This window comes from Salvia splendens, chromosome 7 (assembly GCF_004379255.2).
Source record: "Salvia splendens isolate huo1 chromosome 7, SspV2, whole genome shotgun sequence".
Classification (NCBI taxonomy): Eukaryota; Viridiplantae; Streptophyta; class Magnoliopsida; order Lamiales; family Lamiaceae; genus Salvia; species Salvia splendens.
In genome coordinates, this window is record NC_056038.1 from 4,695,049 (window position 1) to 4,715,419 (window position 20,371).

The 20,371-nt window shown below is 34.8% G+C and overlaps 2 protein-coding genes across 2 annotated transcripts; both read left to right on the top strand.

Moving 5' to 3' along the window:
* Positions 1-1,206: 1,206 nt before the first annotated feature.
* Positions 1,207-4,194, top strand: LOC121742289 (L-ascorbate peroxidase 1, cytosolic-like). Its single transcript, XM_042135394.1, has 10 exons — positions 1,207-1,367; positions 1,581-1,710; positions 2,553-2,727; positions 2,818-2,883; positions 3,105-3,153; positions 3,300-3,385; positions 3,466-3,545; positions 3,634-3,736; positions 3,815-3,873; positions 3,966-4,194. The coding sequence occupies exons 2-10, from the start codon at positions 1,592-1,594 to the stop codon at positions 3,979-3,981; spliced, it is 753 nt and encodes a 250-aa protein (XP_041991328.1). The 5' UTR covers positions 1,207-1,367; positions 1,581-1,591; the 3' UTR covers positions 3,982-4,194.
* A 6,882-nt stretch (positions 4,195-11,076) lies between these two features.
* Positions 11,077-14,106, top strand: LOC121811328 (protein NRT1/ PTR FAMILY 2.7-like). The gene is made up of 5 exons (XM_042212165.1): positions 11,077-11,237; positions 11,370-11,587; positions 11,842-12,359; positions 13,020-13,533; positions 13,632-14,106. Exons 1-5 carry the CDS (start codon positions 11,117-11,119, stop codon positions 13,911-13,913), a joined length of 1,653 nt encoding a protein of 550 aa, XP_042068099.1. The 5' UTR covers positions 11,077-11,116; the 3' UTR covers positions 13,914-14,106.
* The last annotated feature ends 6,265 nt before the right edge of the window (positions 14,107-20,371 follow it).

Below are 20,371 nucleotides of genomic sequence, written 5' to 3' on the forward strand. Positions count from 1 at the left end.
CACCGCCTCGTCCTCCTTCCGGATTGGGTCCATCCGAAAAATCCTCCCTAATTTAGGATAATCCCTACCATTGCCCATACCTCGGAGCGGAGGAATGAGAGTATGCATCCACATCAAAATAGGGTGGTTGGTACGTCGCCAACGTCGACGAACTGGAACCGGAAGCACCCAAGACATTGTACATGCCCCCCAGTCGCCAAACGTGTTCAAGTCATAGCCGCAAGAGCCGCCAGAGTTTCTGTCGCCGGACTTTTTGAGATGAAAATTGGAGAGGTGAAATGAAAATTGGAGAGAAAAAAGAGATGAATTGAGAAGAATAGATGTGTGTTTGTGTGTACAATGAGAATTAAAGAGGAGTATTTATAGAATAAAAAAAATTTTAATTTAAAAAAAAAATTTAAAAATCGATTTTTTTAAAAAAGTATATATTGCCGTTTTTTAATTTTTTTTTGTTTTTTATTAAAATCGATTTTTTTAAAAAATTATTTATTGCATCAGCATGACGACGCCCAGGCGAGTGGGCGTCACGCCTAGCGCCAGCGCTCGCCACGTGGCGCTGGCGCGTGACGAGACGTCTCGCCAACCCATCATCCGGGCCGAGACGCTCGCCGAGACGAGACCGAGATGGATGGCTGCATCGCTGTCTCGATGCCGTCTCGTCTCTCCGATACGAGATAGAGACAGTATCGAGACGCGATGCGGATGGCCTAATAATAAAAAAAATTAAAATCGAATTCACAGTCACAAAATAATCAAATGATGTGTTACAAAATTGCAAATTATGATATAAAAAATAATTGAAGTATTAATAGTTCAATATGAATAAATTAAAGAGAAAAAGGTATAAAGAATATTAATGTATATTTTTAAAAATGGAAAATAATAACTTTTGAAAATGAATCAAAATGCAAAAAACTGAGATTAATTATAAAGGGAGATACTAGTATATTCTAAAAAACACTCCTCTAAATCCCATATGAAGCACAAATTGCAATTTCACGACTCACTATCCTATAATATTGTTTGTCAAGTCAAAAGGCCATTTGTGTAATTTAATATAAGTGATAATAAGCCAAAAAGTCCGTCTTCATGCCTTCCCTGCATCACCCAATTTACTGATTTTCTCACCTATCATTAAAACATTAAACACCCGTCTAGTTAGACCGATCTCAGCCGTCCATTTCTAAACACACTCCCAATCCAACGATCAAAAATACATCTTCTGGAAACTTCTCTCTTCACCCCCCCTTGTGTAACTTGTATAGTTATATACTCCCAGACTCCCAATCCTCAGTTCAGTGCTTGTGTTGTCCACGCTCTCACAATCGTTAGGGTTTATACGTTTTCTCTCTCACATTTCATTTCAGGTACCGAGATTTCCGATCGCGATCTTCCATTTTTCCTCTGATTTGTGTATATAAAAATTTTCCTGCTTATCGCCGTTGACTTTTGGTGGAGCGATTTTTTTTGTGAACTGTATTTCCAGATTCATCCGTCTGTTAAAATTTTGAAGCGATCGTAATGTGTTGTTTTCTTTTAATTTTTTTGTTGTGCTGATGTGATATGATTCCGATTTACAGAGTCTGTGAAAATGGTGAAGAACTACCCAGTTGTGAGCGAGGATTACTTGAAGGCTGTTGACAAATGCAAGAGGAAGCTTAGGGGTCTCATCGCTGAGAAGAACTGCGCTCCTATCATGCTTCGTCTTGCGTAAGTTTTACTACTACCTTACACTTCACTAACTCCTTATCAGTATTTTTTTTAGAATTTTATTCGATTTGTTTATAGTACTGTATGATATAATGTTGCTGCGAGTCGATTTCCATTTTTTTCATATGGTGAGTTTGGATTACGATTTGAATCGATTTTGTGTTGAATAGGTCATCATAGAAGTAAATTCCTCTTTTACCGCATCCTCCTTGACATAATACGTTTGGTGAATAGATCCGTGGAGATTTATAATTTAGGTTTTATCCACTAAATTTAGAGATTTTTTACTGACGAATCACCCCTTTGATATTTACGATTACCCACAACCACAAATTTGCATCAATTATTGAGCGAATCAGTTCTATGATTCTATCACTATTTTCCTTAACAAATTTGGTTAAATACTGCCTTTTCAATGTTAGAGTTTCAATTGAAAATATTATACTATATATTAATACATTGCGTGGACCACTACTGTACCGTGGTTATATTTAATCATTATTCTGACAACTATATATTACTCCATTTATATATAAATCAAACAAGTAAAGTGAAACTATTATTGCCGAGTTCTGTTCTGCGAATATGCCAATACGGGGTGGGATTTTTTATCTGTTAAAATGTTGGCGAGTCACTCTTGGTGACTATAGAGTGTTTATTTGTCACGTGTGGTCGGCGGAGCTTTCTATAGTTAGTCTTATTTACAATTAACAATTTACAATGTTACATCCACTTTTTTAATGATATGCGTCGTACTCATACTCCACAGTTGGGTGTGCAGTTCCCTTTCTTGCATAAACCTTTTCGTGATGGGCATAAATTTGTTGATGTATATGTTATAGATGGCACTCTGCTGGTACATTTGATCAGTGCTCAAAAACTGGAGGTCCTTTCGGAACCATGAGATTCGAGGCTGAGCTTGCTCATGGTGCCAACAATGGTCTTGATATTGCTTTGAGACTGTTGGAACCCATCAGGAAGCAGTTCCCCACCATCTCTTTTGCTGACTTCTACCAGGTAACTTTATCTTAAGTCACTATATGTTTAACATCAGCACGTGACATACATCTCTACAAGGATTTAACAATTATCCTTTTATTTAACCAGTTGGCTGGAGTTGTGGCTGTTGAAGTTACCGGAGGACCTGATGTTCCATTCCACCCAGGAAGGCCGGTTAGTGAAATCTCCCTCCACTGGCTAGTTCCTAGACATTTCAGCCAATTGTTTACAGTTTTCTTTGCTGGCGCTTTACATTTTAATGTGCAGTTAGCTATTCTTTAGAAGAAATTATCAAACTTGTGTTACCTTCAATTCTTTTAAGTGCACATACTCTAGTTCAGTTGTGCAGTTCTGTCATGTATAGTTTTTAATATGGTTGATGTTTTAAATCACAGGACAAGGCTGAGCCACCTGTTGAAGGCCGCTTGCCCGATGCTACCAAGGGTAAGCTAAGCATACCCTGTGTACAATTCTATAGATTTACAAGAAACAACATGAAAACCCATAAAGCAGTATATTTAGTTTCTAACAGTAATTTGTCAGTGTGACAACATTGTTTCTTGTGAAACTTACCTTACCCTTTGCTTCAGGATCTGACCACCTGAGGGATGTGTTTACCAAACAAATGGGTCTGACCGATCAGGATATTGTTGCACTCTCCGGTGGCCACACCCTGGTTTGTGTTTGCTACTTTCTTGTTTTACTTCTCTGAACATGACATGGGGAATGATATTTGATTAAAATATTGATTCCCAGGGAAGATGCCACAAGGAGCGATCTGGATTTGAGGGACCATGGACCTCAAACCCTCTCATCTTCGACAACTCTTACTTCACGTATGTCAGCACCACTTTTGAATATGCACTAGTTCTTGGTACCCTAATATGTTAGTTTGTAATTTCCATATCTTGTGATTGATAACAGTGAGCTTTTGAGTGGAGAGAAAGAGGGTCTTCTGCAATTGCCAACAGACAAGACTCTTCTCACTGACCTTGGCTTCCGCCCATTTGTTGACAAATATGCTGCGGTTCGTAGAATCTTAACCTATACTTTTATGCATTCACATTAAACAGTGTTTGTAATTTTTTGTTTGTTTGGGTGATAGGATGAGGATGCATTCTTTGCGGATTATGCTGAGGCTCATATGAAGCTCTCTGAGCTGGGGTGAGACCTTTTTCCTTGGTTTTGGCCCTGTTACTGATTCTAGACTTGATTTTTTATTTAAGGAAATTTACATTTTCTGTTGATTGCTGCAGATTCGCTGAGGCCTAAGCTGTGGACAGTGTTGCGGTGCGAGAGTGATGACCTATTTTGCTCAGATTTATATTCTGCTCGGATTTATGTTCTAATTTTGGGAAAAACATGTTGGATCTGTTTTATGCTTGTTTCAGTGGGTGTATTAGTTTTTTGTCATTGTTGCTATCGATAAATGAATGATATGCGGTCATCTCTTTCAGAATATTATCACTCTTGATCCTTTTAGCATGCCCTTTTGTGTTTGTTTTTAATTATTTAGACTTTCAATTCTTTTTCGTTTTGAATGTTCTACTAATTCTCCATCCAATCACAGAACATCAAAATTAACGTTTGATAAAAAAAATCTGAATATTGTCTAAATACAACTATGTCATTTCGTTTTGTAAAAAATAGTTCGCAACAATCACTCAAACATGAATTATAAAACATAGCATTATAGGGATGTATTAATATGACAATTCTCTTTATTATAATATCACATCACCATTTTAGGCATGTTAGATTTGAAGATCGTGTGAAGACTATTTTAGGCTGTTAGATCTGAAGATCGTGTGATTCTCAAGCTGTAATGTGTCAACCTAGTTTAATTAAATTGGAATTTTAAAAAACGCTTAAGAGAATAATCAACATTATCTATTTTCAGTCTGTTTTCATATTGCAGTGTTACTCTATTAATATTGCAGTGTTACGAACCTGCATCATTCGTAGTAGTTTTTTACCTTACCAAATTGCAGTGTTACTTTATGAATATTGCAGTGTTACCAATTAGTATTTGCAGTTTACATATTATTTTATTGTACTTGTTCCGGATATAGTTTATTCAAACGATTGCATATTTGTTCTAGCAGTATTGCTGATTATAGATTTGTGGTATGCAGTCTTTCTTCAATTTCAGGAATGCGGCTAAAATGTAGGATATGCGAAATTCGTTTCCGATTTAAAATTTTGGGAATTGACTAAAATACCCACGCCTGCAATATCCAACACATAAGACTGCAATCCGAACCCTATTTCATCAATTCTATCCTAGGTGTCCAACTTATAGATCTAAAGGTTAGGATTAGTGTTAGAGCATAGTTAACCCCCGCGGCCTCGTGCCTTGGAGGAGGAGAAATCGCGGCCCGAGCTGCGCCTGGGAAGGTGGAGCAGCCTGGGGCCGCGCCCCGCTGCGCCCCGACTCTGCGTTGGAGCCTCCGGGGCCGCGCCCCGTTGCGTCCCGGCCCGGCGTTATGGGTGTTCGGGTCGGACCCGAACCCCGTAATATTTCTTTTTTAAATTCAATTTTTTGCTTATTTATATCCCGTTTCTTAAATATTCTTCCACCTATTTCTCACTTCTATCCTCTATTTATTTTAATATATTTTTTTCATTTTTAGGACTTGTAATTTTTATTTTCTAGGGTTTGTAATCTTTTAATTTCGACTGAACAATGAATTTTTAGGAGTAAAATAGTTTGTAGTTGTGAATAATGCAATTTAATAGTTGATGCATGGATGATGCCCTCATCTGGATGGGGACTGCAAGGGTTATAGGAGTTGTGGTCTGGACCTGAAAATTAGGGGAATGATGACGTGGAGTGGACTTGTAGCCTGAAAATTAGGGGAATGATGTCACTCTAAACATAGTGTCACCCTAATGCTCTCCTATCATTATATTTTTAACTTGCGGTAAAACTTGAGACGATTATTATAGATAGTTGAAATTTAAAAGCTACCACAAGTTTAGTTTATATGGTAGCCAATTTATAGAAATCAAGATATATATTATACTCCAATTATTGCATTATAAATATACCATTAATTAAAGAGTAGTGATAAATTAACAAAAATTGTATAGTGATAAATTAACAAATATTGTATATACAATTTTGGACATTTTAGGTATTTTACATTTAAAATAAATTTATAGTTGTTAATTAATTTAATGTATTACATAGTTACCCTTGTATGATTATTTAGGAAAGAACAAGTGTTTTGTAATCAATGTACACACATTTAGGAAATGATGTATTAGATCTTTGAAATTAATTATTTAGATTAACGTAACATCCATATGATATATATTGTAACATCCATATGATATATATGTTTGCATGATTTCTTCTTGCAAGAATGATGATATTTCATTTATCTATGGCGTCCTATATCTCTCGGCCCGAGGTCTTCCGAAATTTGCCTTGGTGTCGAGCGAAAAAACAAATATTGATTTTTCTAACATAATTAGTTTTTTATTCAAGAGTTAGACTTCTTTAGATTCTGAATTCGTTGTGCAAAAATCGACAGATATTAATTTAATAAATCATAGATTATTTAACTATAGGTATAATTTAATTGCTTTAATTATATATCTCTAAATGAGATTTCTGAAAATTAAAATTAATTTACAATTAATGGATATATTGTACGCAATATATGATTTCATAAATTTTGCCATTTCGGATAATGAATATGAATAATTGAAACATATTTTTATAATAAAATTATAATATTTTTTTAAAATATAAAAGATAAATTTTTTAAATTAAAAAAATGAATCAAAATCACCTCCTATATAACTATTTTATTGTTGTCAAATATACTTTGATTATAAAGACGTACCAATTTTTGGAAAAGTAATGAAGTCTATGATTTTTGATTGCATAATTTTCGGATGACGAATAGGAACGAATAAATATTTGATTTCACAATATTTTACCATAGTTGATTTCACAATATTTTACTATACAATATTTTACAATATTCAATTTTCGGAAGATGAAAATGACTACATGTGTATATAATTAATAAAGAAAATTAATTTCTTAGTGTTATTATCGAACAAAAAATACGAAATAATCATAGTCATTTACATCCAATTATTTTATTATTAAATCATCTTTAAAATTTTAAATTATAAAAATGATTGCATATGTATATATTTAATTTCTTATAATGTTATCATTCAATTAAATAATAATAGTCATTCACATCTAATTAATTTTTATTACTAAACAATTACTCCTCCGTCACATAGTAGATGTCACACTTTCATTTTTAATTTGTTCTACAAAAGATGTCACATTTCCTCTTTTGAAAAAAGTTTTTTCTCACATCAATTATAAAATTATATTTTCTCTCACCACTTCACACACAAAATAACATCTCCTAAAATCTCATGCCATCTCCCAAGTGTGACATCTACTATGGGACGGAGGAATATTAATTATAAAAATGACTACATGCATATATAATTAATTTTTTAATTAGTGTTATAATTCAACGAAATATGAATAATCATATCCATTCACATCCAATTAATTAATTATTTATTCATCTTTAAAGTTCTAAGTTATAAAAACGATTGCATCCGCATATACTTAATTTCTTAATGTTATCATCCAATGAAATAATAATAGTCATTCACATCCAATTAATTTTTTATTACTTCATATGTCCCGTAATATGAGTCATATTTGGTTATGGCACGAGTTTTAAGAAATGTAAATAAAAGTGACTTGAATAAGTTAGTGGAATATGAGTCTCACATAAATATATTACTTTTAGAATAAAATGTGAATTAAATAACTTGGTGCAATGTGAGACCTACTTACCATTTATGGTAAAAGTTAAATATGACTCTTATTAAGGAGGAATGAAAATAGCAAAACATGAATCTTATTCAGGATAGAGTGGGCAATAAATAATTTTTATAATTTCAAGTTATAAAAATGACTACATTCATATATAATTAATTTCTTAGTCTTATCAACCACGAAAATACGAAATAATCATATCCATTCGCATCCAATTATTTAATTATTAATTCATCTTTAAAATTCTAAGGTATAAAAACAACAACATGCCTATATACTTAATTTTTCTAATATTATCATTCTATGAAATAATAATAGTCATTCACATTCAATTAATTTTTATTACTAAATAAGTATTGTAATTTCAAGTTCTAAAAACAACTACTTGCATATATAATTAATTTATTAGTGTTATCATCCAACGAAATATAAAATAATCATATCTATTCACATCCAAGTATTTTATTATTAATTCATCTTTAAAATTCTAAGTTATAAAAATAACTTCATGCGCAAACACTTAATTTTTAAACGTTATCATCCAAATGAAATATTATTAGTCATTCAGATCCAATTTTATTTTATTTATGAAATCATTCTTAAAATTTTAAGTTAATTTCTTTATTGATGTCATCTAATAAATAATCATATCCATTCACATCTAATTATTTTATTATTAATTAAACTTTAAATTCTAAGTTATAAAAACAACTGCATGTGCATATACTTTATTCCCAAACGTCATCATCCAATGAAATATTAGTAGATTCACGTCCAATTATTTTTTATTACCAAATAATTCTTAAAATTCTAAGTTATTAAAACGAATGTGTGTTTATATACTTAATTTCTAAACGTTATCATCCAATGGAATAATAGTCATTAACATTCAATTAATTTTTTATTACTAAATCATTATTTTATAAAAATGACTAAATGCATATGTAATTAATTTTTTAATGTTATCATTTAATGAAATACTTAATAATAATTATTCACATCCAATTAAATAATACTCCTTATTTACATCTAATTTCTTAATTTCTTAATGTTGCCATCCAAACAATATCTTCTCGTATCATCTCGTCTTGTGAACCTTCTCGTACCATCCCGTCTTGTAAACCTTCTCGTATTATCTCGTCTTGTGAGTTGTGTGTATCATCTTCATACAAATTTTCGGAATTGAAATTCATCCTCGGAGCATTGTTCAACTCATTCGTACACAATATTTCTCTTCATCGTTAGATCCAAACATATTAGTAGTATAAAATATCATTGGTGTTGGCCATGAATATTACTCAAATTTTTGAGGATTCAAGCACTTTAAGAAATAAGTTTAAAATATTTAAAAATCTTATAATTTTTAAATTTATGGGAGTTGATAAATATTAAATTGATTTGTTTAAGACATGCATAAGACACAATTTGAAATTTGGATTAATAATGGAAAGGTTTGTATTGTGCAAGAATTTCATACCATATACTCCACACTTAATGTAATTTGAGAGTGATTTGACTTTACAAATATAAAAGAAGGGTAATGTAGTAAAGAAATCATGGTTGAAAAAACAACCGGTTTAAATAAAAACCGGTTTAAAATTTAAGGGTATTTTGTTTATACCATGTTTGCTAATATATCTGTATTCTTAATTAAATTTGACCTTGTACATTCGATACGGATGAGTTTATTTATGACTAGTGAGATTAGTAAGACCAATTAAGTCAACTAAGGTCAATTAGATGGAGTATAATTTATTACAAAATTAAATTGGTGATAAAATGAATCGATTTCCACTATTAATTTTAAGAACCATCTTATTACTAGTATTATTTGTCAAATTACCAACTTTTCAACTTGTTAATTGATAACATAAACTTCATTTATCCATGATCGCATATTTGACATACACGAAATAATACTCCATCCGTCTCACAAAAATATAGATAATTGGGGCGACACGATAATTAATACATAATTGGTAAAGTAAAGAGAGATATAGAAAGAAAAAATAATTATAGTATTGTTAGTGGAGAATGAAACCTACCTTATTAGAAAGAAGAAAGTTACCAAAAATGAAAGAGAATATTTTTATGAGACATCCAAAAATGAAAAATATCTTTATTTTTATGGAATAGATGGAGTACATTATTTTTTTTTTAGAAAAATATATTCTTATATTTCAACTTTTTAACCAACATCCTCCATATACTTAAGAAGTTTACCCTTATCGTACACTTAAATACCTTTGTATACAGAAATTTAACGTTGATTCGTGCGTTCATTTTAAATTCAACTGTTACAATTTCGTTCTCATATAGTAGTATAATTCAATCCCAGTTTAAATTCCTTTCGACATTTAAAGCCATCAACGTATTTCTAAATGATTGGATTCTTCCTCCATTATGAACACACCACATCCATCAACTATTTCACTTTTCATTTGATAAAATCCGTGTCGACCCAATACTATTTGCCTTATAAATTCAATGGAAATATAAATTAGATTAACCAGAAACTGAAAGCAAGTACGAATGCCATAGCTATGTATATAATATATACTCCATCCGTTCACGAAAAAATAGTCTCATTTTGCCATTTTGGAGTGTCCACGAAAAATATTTCAATTTTTGTGTCGTTCAGAATGAGACTATTTTTCGTGTTCTTATCGGTTCCATTGAGAATATGATAATTTCAGATTGTATATTTGGGTTGGGTTGGGTTGGGTTGGGTTCGGGTTTGATTCAGATAACCCGTTAGTAATTTATACTCCTTATCATTTTAATACCTTTTTTATTTTTATGAAAAACTTTATTAGAGTTAAATTATATTATTATTTCTTAGTTTTCATAGGTCGCCTTAGGTTTTTTTTTCCTCAAACACCATCACGGCGGGGGTTAAGGCGGAACCCCAACCTGTATATATCAAAAATCACCAAAAGAACATACATCAGCCAAGCCCAAAAGTGACTCGGTCCGCACGAGAGATACAAATCACAAGAGCTAACAAAGCTTCTATGGTATCCCCACAGACCGGGTACTAACCATCTAACTAAAGAGAGAACAAACATAACAAAGCTAAACATCAAAATAATAACAAGGATGATGGCCAAAAGCTGGCCAAATCCAAAGGAAAACAAAAAACCATAAATCAAAACCACGGACCATGTGAAGTAGTCATCCATCTCGATATCTGAATCTGAAGTTCGGTAGCCCAACTGGTCAATCCTGACGAGCGACTTCAAATACCGAGGCGCTGAATCCGCATCAAAGAAGGTGATGGCAGGGGTCTGGACCCCTACCTGCCAGGAAATTTAGAATATTTCAATAAATAACGTTCGAATTTGACTTCAATACATCGGTTTACTATCGATCATTGACTCAAAAGTAGATGCTCTCATAATAAACTATATCTACAAAACCAATAAAGCAATAATAAGCTATAGAGAATAGTATAATTTTTTTATCAACCCATAATAAAAAAATAGAGAATAACCCCCGACCATTCCACCTATATAAACCCCTCAACCTTGAGAAAGTAGTCTCCACATAAAAAAAGAAGCTGCTCATTTTCCAACAAATATGACATCTCTGCATGGTGGTGGGAACAACACTTCCCTCTCCAGTGATAGAGAAGCACCACCACCACCCACCGCCACAGCCCACCGCCGAGGTGGCTGGATCACCACCCCCTTCATCATAGGTACTTCCTCTCACTCTCAATTAGATAATTCCTCTATCTTGAAATTGTTTCTTATCATATTTTGTTTTATCTATATTTCCTATCAAACCGACCCCTTAATTTCTAAATAAATATTATGGTTGTGATGAGCAGCAACCTTATTTGGGCTGACGGTGGTGGCCGGCGGCTGGTCGGCCAACCTTATAGTCTTCTTGATCAACGAGTTCAACATCGAACGCATCGACGCCGCCCAAATCAGCAACGTCGTCAGCGGCTGCGTCAACTTCTTCCCTCTCCTCGCCGCCGTCGCCGCTGATTCCCTCTTCGGCTGCTTCTCCGTCATCTGGATTTCCTCTCTCCTCTCTCTACTGGCAAACACCATTAACTTTCGTTAAATATCATAAATAAAAAATAGTCTCATTTTTCCAATTTTATCGGTTCAACAAAATTAGTCTGATTTTCTATTAATAATACTTTAACTTGTTTTAAATATGTGCACTGACCAAAATTAGTGCGTCTGAATTTCTATTAAGAGCAATTTAAACCATTTCGTCTTTTTTTGTCTCTCTTAATTTATCGATTTTGTTTTAAAACAAACAACCAAGACTAATTTTTATGGACGCAGGGACTCATACTTTTCCAGCTAACGGTGGCGGTGGACGGGCTGAAGCCGGGGCCCACGGAGCCAGCGTCGGGAGGCCAATACGCAGTTCTATATTCCGGCATGATCCTGGCGTCGATCGGATTAGGCGGAACACGATTCACACTAGCAACAATGGGAGCAAACCAGCTAGCAAAGCAGCAGCAGCAGCAGGCCACTTTCTTCAACTGGTATTTCTTCAGCATGTATAGCGCTTCCTTCCTATCATCCACAGCCATTGTGTATGTGGAAGATAACGTCGGGTGGCGTTGGGGCTTCGGGATAGGAATGGCCGCCAACGCCCTCGCGCTAGCCCTCTTCCTCATCGGGGCTCCTTACTACAGTCGCGAAGAGACACGTGCCAGCCCATTTACAGGGCTGCTGCGCGTGGCTGTCGCGGCTTTTAGGAAGAGGAAGATGAAGACGACCACCGGAGATTATTACTATGGAGATGATGATGGAGTTAAAAGGGGTGATGAAGATGCACCAACAAACTGGTTCAGGTAAATTGTTTTAGACTCATCTCAGAATCGTATGATTACTGCATACTTTGCTTGGTGTCTATGTCACGCATTTGCACTAAACTATTTGCTACATTATTATAACATGCACTCCATTATGGAAAAAAGGCTGGTCCAGTACACATTTTTTTTCCTTCCATCTTTTAACTTTTTGACTAAATAAACATATCGATGTACTTATATTGGAGATGATAATGCAACTTGCAACATGCTGATAAATTGATCTAACAATAGTCAAACCTTGTAAAATTTTCAAAACATATGAATCATGATGTTTGTTAATTACTAGTTGATTTCTTTCTTCTATCAAATCTACTGATTACTACATAACTACTATTATATGCGTTACTTTTTTTAAACAAATAAAACAGTATCACTTTAAACTTGTCGAGAGCCATACCAATCAAATGATGCATGATTGTTTGTACCAACTTTAAATAAGAAGGGATTGTTTAATTGTAAGTTGACATGGATAAGCATAACATACATTATTGTAGTATTAAGTGGTTCATTTTGTCTCATTGTTTGAAGTATTTACTAAAAATACTCATATATTTATTGAAAATTTCTAGTAATTAGAATATTGAGGTGACAGTCTAAAATTACACGTCAAATTTTGAAGTGACCTAATATTTGGTGCAGCCAACTAAACCGGGCGGCAGTGAAGGTTGAGGGCGACATCCTACCAAACGGGTCGGTAGCGAGGCCATGGAAGCTGTGCACAGTCCAACAAGTAGAAGACCTAAAATCCGTAATCAAAATCCTGCCCTTATGGTCCTCCAGCATCTTCCTGGGCACCCCAATCGGCGTCCAGCTCAGCCTCACCATCCTTCAAGCCCTCGCCTCCGACCGCCGCCTCACCTCCACCTTCACCTTCTCCGCCGGCTCCATCATCATCTTCTCCTTCCTCTCCACCGCCCTCGGTGTCGTCCTCATCGACCGCTGTCTCAGGCCGGCCTGGAAGCGCCTCACACCCGGCAACAAGGACCTCACGCCCCTGCAGCTAATAGGCATCGGCCACGTGTTCAACTTCGCCAGCATGGCGCTCTCTGCTGTCGTGGAGGCGAGGAGGCGCCGCCACCTCATCTCGGTGATGTGGCTGGTGCCTCAGATGGTGGTGGTGGGCCTCGGGGAGGCGTTCCATTTCCCGGGGCAGGTGGGCCCCTATTTTAAATATTATTATTATTTTTAAATAATATTTTAAAAATATAGCATCTACTAATCTAATGTTTATTTCTGCATCCGCTCTTGCAGGTGGGGCTGTATTATCAGGAGTTTCCGGCGTGTTTGAAGGGGGTGGCGACAGCGATGGTGGCAATGCTCGTTGGCGTGGCGTTTTACTTGAGCACGGCGGTGGTGGATTTTATGAGGAGGGTTACGGTTTGGTTGCCGGATGATATTGATGAGGGGAGGCTGGATTATGTGTATTGGGTGATGGTGGTGATTGGGGTTGCAAATTTTGGGTATTTTCTTGTTATTTCTTGGTTGTATCACTACAAGAATGGGGAAGTTGTGAGCAAGGATGAGGTAGCATGAGATGATGGTTTTATCAAAATGGGTAAAATTAAGTGTTTGTGTGTTTTGGTACTTATTTATGAAGTAATTGTAAGCTTGTTAATGTGAGGTTTAGCTTGTGTTTGAGGTATCCATGTTTGTAATGTGTCAATGAAATGGTAATTTTGTAAGGTTATCGTTTATGAGTGTAATCATTGTTGTTTAGTTTATGTAATTTGAATCTCAATAATGTTATAACTCAATAAAATAATAATAGTATGAATATTAAAAATGAAAAAATGATGATGTTCTTTAAATATTGGTGGCATGCAATGCTCATATGTAGAAGAAAAGAAACTAATTGAGTGATAGATGTAGAGTGATGTATCTATACATACATATATAAAACCTGAGTTTTGGGAAGTTTTGAATAGCTATTTTGTGCAAGGGATGTAAATGCAATAAAAAACACTAATAATTTATAAAAATAAATTTTGATTAAATAAATTTAGTTGTGAAAAATTTTAATGTAGCCGTTACAATGATTATTCCCATTGATTACTTTTAATTCATTTCATTTGGTAGTAAAACAATATTCTTTTGGAATTGGCATTGTCAATTAATAACATGAACCGGCAGTTACTTAATGTCACATTAAACAAATGCACCAAATGATGTAACAATCTATTAGGATGTGACATTAAATTACCTTAATTTTGCATCTAATAATTTAACTATGCATCATTTCAAATACATAGACAAAAATAATTTCAATTTTTTACTCACAATTTAGTGAATGGCTCTATACTATAGTCCATATCTTGGACATTTTTTAAACTGCCAAACTAAGCTAATAATAATCAATTAAGAGTATGAATTGGATATGATTATACCAATAATTTCTAACATTTTTTTATTTATATCATAAATTAATATTTGTTTTAATTACTATTTATTAGCTAGATAAATGTTCTTTCATTTTTGTGATGTATAGTTGCATTTGAAAGGTTTTAGAAATTGTTGGTGATCTTTGTCTATAAATACATGTTCTATCATTGTGAAAACCGTAAATGAGGCGGAGCAGGTGTCATGTGAGAGAGTGAAAGACGAAGAGCCAAAGATGTGAGTCGGAGGTAGTGGGAGAGAGTTGTGCAAAAGATGGTAAAAGGCAAATAGCACTTTTAAATCCTATTTTGAAGATCATTCTATTTTAGTGATATTAGTTCATATCTAAGTATTTTCTTCATGTTAATTTGTTTTATTTTTCCATCTAGGCTACAATATTTTGTTTTTTACAAATAAAGAAATCACATAAGTTGTAGACTATCTATAATATTTTGAAGCTACAACTTCACACATTCGTCGCCAACTTCGTCACTTCTATAATTTTCATGCAAAGAAAAACACCTAAAGTCAACGAAATGGCGAAAGGAAGCAAAAGAGACAACAACCATAAAATATCACATTTGTATTTGCACATATGCATACAACATAAATCATCAATTTAGAGATTAAGGAGAAAAATAAGGCTGAAGAAGAGTCAGCTGTAGATGTGGTTTGTGTTTTACTATATCTATTTTCTCTATTTTGCTATTCTTATCATTGTATGGTTAAGATTGTTTAAAAATAAATTTTTTCATTACTTACTAACTTTTATTTTATTGTTCTAATGTTTATATATGTGTGTTTTTTTATTTGTTTTATTGATCATTATTTTAATTTTTTTATGGCGATATCATTGTCCTAATTATATTTTTTATTTGTATATTAAATATTTATATCAATTGAATGTTGATAGTATTTCAATATTAAAGTGTGTATGTGTTGGAAGGTAATTTTCTTTGTTGTAAAGACCAATATAAGCGTTGTAATTAACAAATTATTACTTGTTGATTTAATTTAAAACTTATTTAATTTTATATTTATAATTATCTAAGATATTGTGACTATAACGTATTAAATTTTATTTTTTAATCTTATATAATGATGTTATTTTTTATTTTATTTAAATTATTCACAATGTCTAAGTATTAAAATAAAAATATTTTGTGTCGGGCATAGCGCGTGGGCTAACACTAGTTTAAATAATAATCAAATTAGAATTTATGACTAATGATTTTGAGCCATCCCATACAGAAATATTTTTAATTAATTCAATTATTTTTGTTATGGTATACCATAAAAAAAATTCAATGTTTTCATATTATAATTTTGATGTATATATAGAGCCAATGTGGACCGTTGAAGTTATTAGTATATGAGTTTGGATAAGATTGAAAAATGTTGGTGGTAACCATTTTCTCCCTCATAAAAAATATACTACTACCGAATTTTAAATTACACACAATTCTATTAGTTTTAATTAATTTTTCACAAAGATGTATAGATAAAAGATAATTTTATGATTAATTAAAAGACATTCTATTTGCATATATCCATATCAAAAAAATATTATACTAATAAAATATTCGTATATTTTTTAAAATCAATCAAATATCAACGTATCTATGTTCTATATCAATATATCCGTATTATAAGATAATTAATCACCCTTTTAGACATACAAGTATACAACTGCAAATGCCCTCCTTTATTCAAGTATATTCTTCTCCAGTTTATTTACACATTTTCATAGTAATAACAAGATAAAGAATTATATTTGGACATTTTTAATTATTTGATATCATATTTAAGCTTAACTCAAAGCCCAATATAATACAAGGGTCCATCTCATCTTGCCAAAATTATTACTTTAACCACGTTTATGTAACCACCAATTTGTCAAGTTAAACCACTGTTATTTAATACTATACAAATTTAAATAATTTATTTTCTATTAATTACAATGAAAAAAAATCTTATATCGGCATATCTTGACATGGAGCCCGTATTTCTTAATTTGTTTTACATATCTTCTCATATCTCACATTTCTTATCAAACCGGGTCCTAATATAGTACTATCAATCCTTTCACACAAATATATCAAATTTTTTTTCCATGAATATAATAATAAATATTAGTTATTTGTTAACCGATAAGCAACCAACCAAATAGTACTAAACTCCTAGCATAATTTAGTGGGATGTAAGAGTAATCTTATATTTGATCACTCCTTATATAATTATATTACGTGTATATGTCTCAAAGTTCTATCGCTAACTATACCTTAAATTGACTATTACCAAATCTAGGCCATCCATCTGAAAATAAAAAGGCCAAAATCAATTTTCACACGATGTCAACTAGTTGTTTAACAATGTCAATCACACGTATTAATGGAAACTGAATTTTATTAATTATAACTAACTTTTTAAAAATATCTCAAAAGCTTCAAACTCATATAACTATCTCGATTTAAACTAGATTTTCATAAAACATACTATAACTAAAGGTAATTTTATGAGTATTCTAACAAAATCCGAATTGCATATGTTTTGATGATAAAATTTGATAATTTGAATTTTCAATATTTTCGACTTTCAGACTCATCAACACATAGTACATATAATGTCAATCATATGCATGTTCAATGTTAATCAAATTTAGTTGACATATTAATGCATTTAGTTGACATTATTACTTTACGCGTTGACATCGCGGGAGTCACGAAAACTGCCATGTATAAAACTGATGAAAATGCCCTTTTTGAATTAATTAATACAAAAGATCTAATAGCTAGGAATTGGTAGTAGTTATCAATTAGCAAATAGTTAGCAATTTATCACACCCCCTATGTTCCTAAATTAGACAATTTTATCTTACGATTAGTGTTTCCTATAATACAAACAGTTAGATGATGTTACGTAGTACTACATCATAAGTACTCCCTTCGTCCAACAATAGGAGTGTCACGCCCGCATTTCCTAAGGATAGGAAGTACGGTGGACCGCGACTAGGGGAGGAATAAAGAAGCGGGGAAGAAAGGGGAGAACAAGAATACTCGACCCGAAAACGTTTAATTAGAGGAAGTTCACTTCAAAACAATGTACTGTAGCGACATTTCTAAAGTTAAAGTAAACAGAGTTTAAATGAAAACATTGTATCGGATTATAAAGCAGCGGAAAAGACCAAGAGATAGATAATGCCGGGTATGACGACACGACACCATCCAAAAGGCAAAGAAAAAACACAATTTTGACTTTAATTGCTCAACATCCGTCATCCCCATCGTCGCTCAACCTGCACATTAAGAAAACAACATGCAGGGCTGAGTACTTATTGCACTCAGTGGACACACGCCAAAATCATAGTTTGTCATGCCATAACAGTGTAACCTTGGGGTTTTAAGTGTAAAGAAAATAACCCAAGTACACTAAAACATATTTCATAAATTCGACTGCGCAGTCATTTTCAGATATTGCCACCCTTATTCCCACCATCATACACTATCTGATCCAACGGGTGACAAGGGGCGTGGCCACACCCCAGGTCAACTAGACCGGCCAACTTGCTCTCAGATGGCTCCCGATCTCGTGTACACTAGCCTGAGGGTTCGCAGCCCAACAGACCCGAATTCGATTAAACATATGTGGTAAACCACTTCAGATAGGTTTCAAAACAAAACAGTTGGCAAGACAAACAGTTCATCTCCATAAACATTTCCAGAACATCGTCCGTATTAAAGATAACCCACAAAATAGTAGGGTAGAAAAGCCCACCTCGATTGCTTAGCTTTTAAACAGTTTCCTTCTTCAACCACAATTTCCTCGTAAAAGATCACCCTTTTGAAAGATAAATAAGTATCATAATTAGAATCAGGAAAGATGGGGTTTAAACGACAATGCATGAATCCTACGTGGATGACTTCGACATCTAGCACGTTACACGTACGCACACTTAACAACATCTTATAAGTCAATCACACAAAAACACACGTCCGAAACACACCACGCACGCACCCGACACGCATACAACGTACTCAAGACGCGCACACGACACACACGCAACACTCATACCCCCGGCATACCCTCACTGTGCAAACGGCTCACTTGGCTCGGAAAAGGTTCGGAAAAAGGATCGGCGTCTCGGCCGCCTGGCTCGGCACCTCGGCCGGCTGTCTCGCCGCCTGGCTCGGTGTCTCGGCCGACCGTCACGGCTGCCTGGCTCGGCACCTCGGCCGACCGTCTCGGCCGCCTGGCTCGGCACCTCGGCCGACCGTCTCGGCCGCCTGGCTCGGCACCTCGGCCGACCGTCTCGGCCGCCTGGCTCGGCACCTCGGCCGACCGTCTCGGCCGCCTGGCTCGGCACTGGCTCGGCGTCTGTCTCGGCATCTGGCTCGGCACCTGGCGCGGGCACCTGTCTCGGCATTGGCTCGGCACCTGTCTCGGCATCTGGCTCGGCACCTGTCTCGGCATCTGGCTCGGCACCTGGCGCGGCACCTGTCTCGGCATTGGCTCGGCACCTGTCTCGGCATCTGGCTCGGCACCTGGCCCGATCAAGTGTACACCCGTTTTCCCCCGACCCACGATTCTCAAACCTTATACGACATTCCCACCATACATTCTACATCCCAAAACACACCCAAACCCATGGGATCAACCCTTCAAAACTCTCCACAACACTGCCCTAGGCCGAACCCTAAAACTCTCGGCCAACACACACAAACCACCCGAACCAAACGCTGTTTTCCCCGAGCCATCCCCTGGCCAAACACATCCACATACCTCACACTATCGAAGCACCCAGACTCACCCCCATTGCACACAAATACATCCCCCAAAAACATACATCCATCAGAAAAGCGCAGTTTACTTACAAAAATCATTATAAAATCATCCGACATCCAATGAAGCTGAAATTTACACACCACACAGAAGACACACCAAAGTTTATACAGTTAAAATTTCGTACTAAAAGGAGATCGTTTGCTCAGTCAAAAAGGGGTCGGAACCCACTGTCAGTCACCACCGAAGACATACCCCACACAAACACATAATCACAAAGCCTATTCAGCATCTAAAACATTCAAAACGCCCTAAATGCATGTGTTTTCGAAATTATCATGAGTTAGGGTCTTGGGTTACCTTTCCCGGAGAGTTCAAATAAGGGTCGAAAGCTTTCCCTTCTCCGACTCCGATTCAAAACGAGAGGAATTAACACCTTGATGAAACCAAGAAACCGATGAGAGGGAGTGAATGAGGGAAAGGTGAGAACCGAGAGGGAGAAAGAGAGAAACCTTACCGTGATGAGAGAACGATTGCGAGAGAGAAAAGAGAGAAACCGATGTGGGGGAGAGATTGGAAAGGAGAGAGTGTATCGGTTAAGTGGGAGTGGGGAGAGGTTGAGGAAGTAGTGGGGAGAGGGAGAGAAACCGAGAGAGAGAGAGAGATTTAATTGTTAATTAGGATTTTATTTTGTTTTTCAATTAATCATAAAAACTAAATATCCACACACATAAATAATATAAATCAATTAAGACTTACCACACATATCTTAACCAAGATATTCACAAAATCAAACCTTAACTAAAAAGAAATCAAAATTTTTTTTTTCTCGGCTA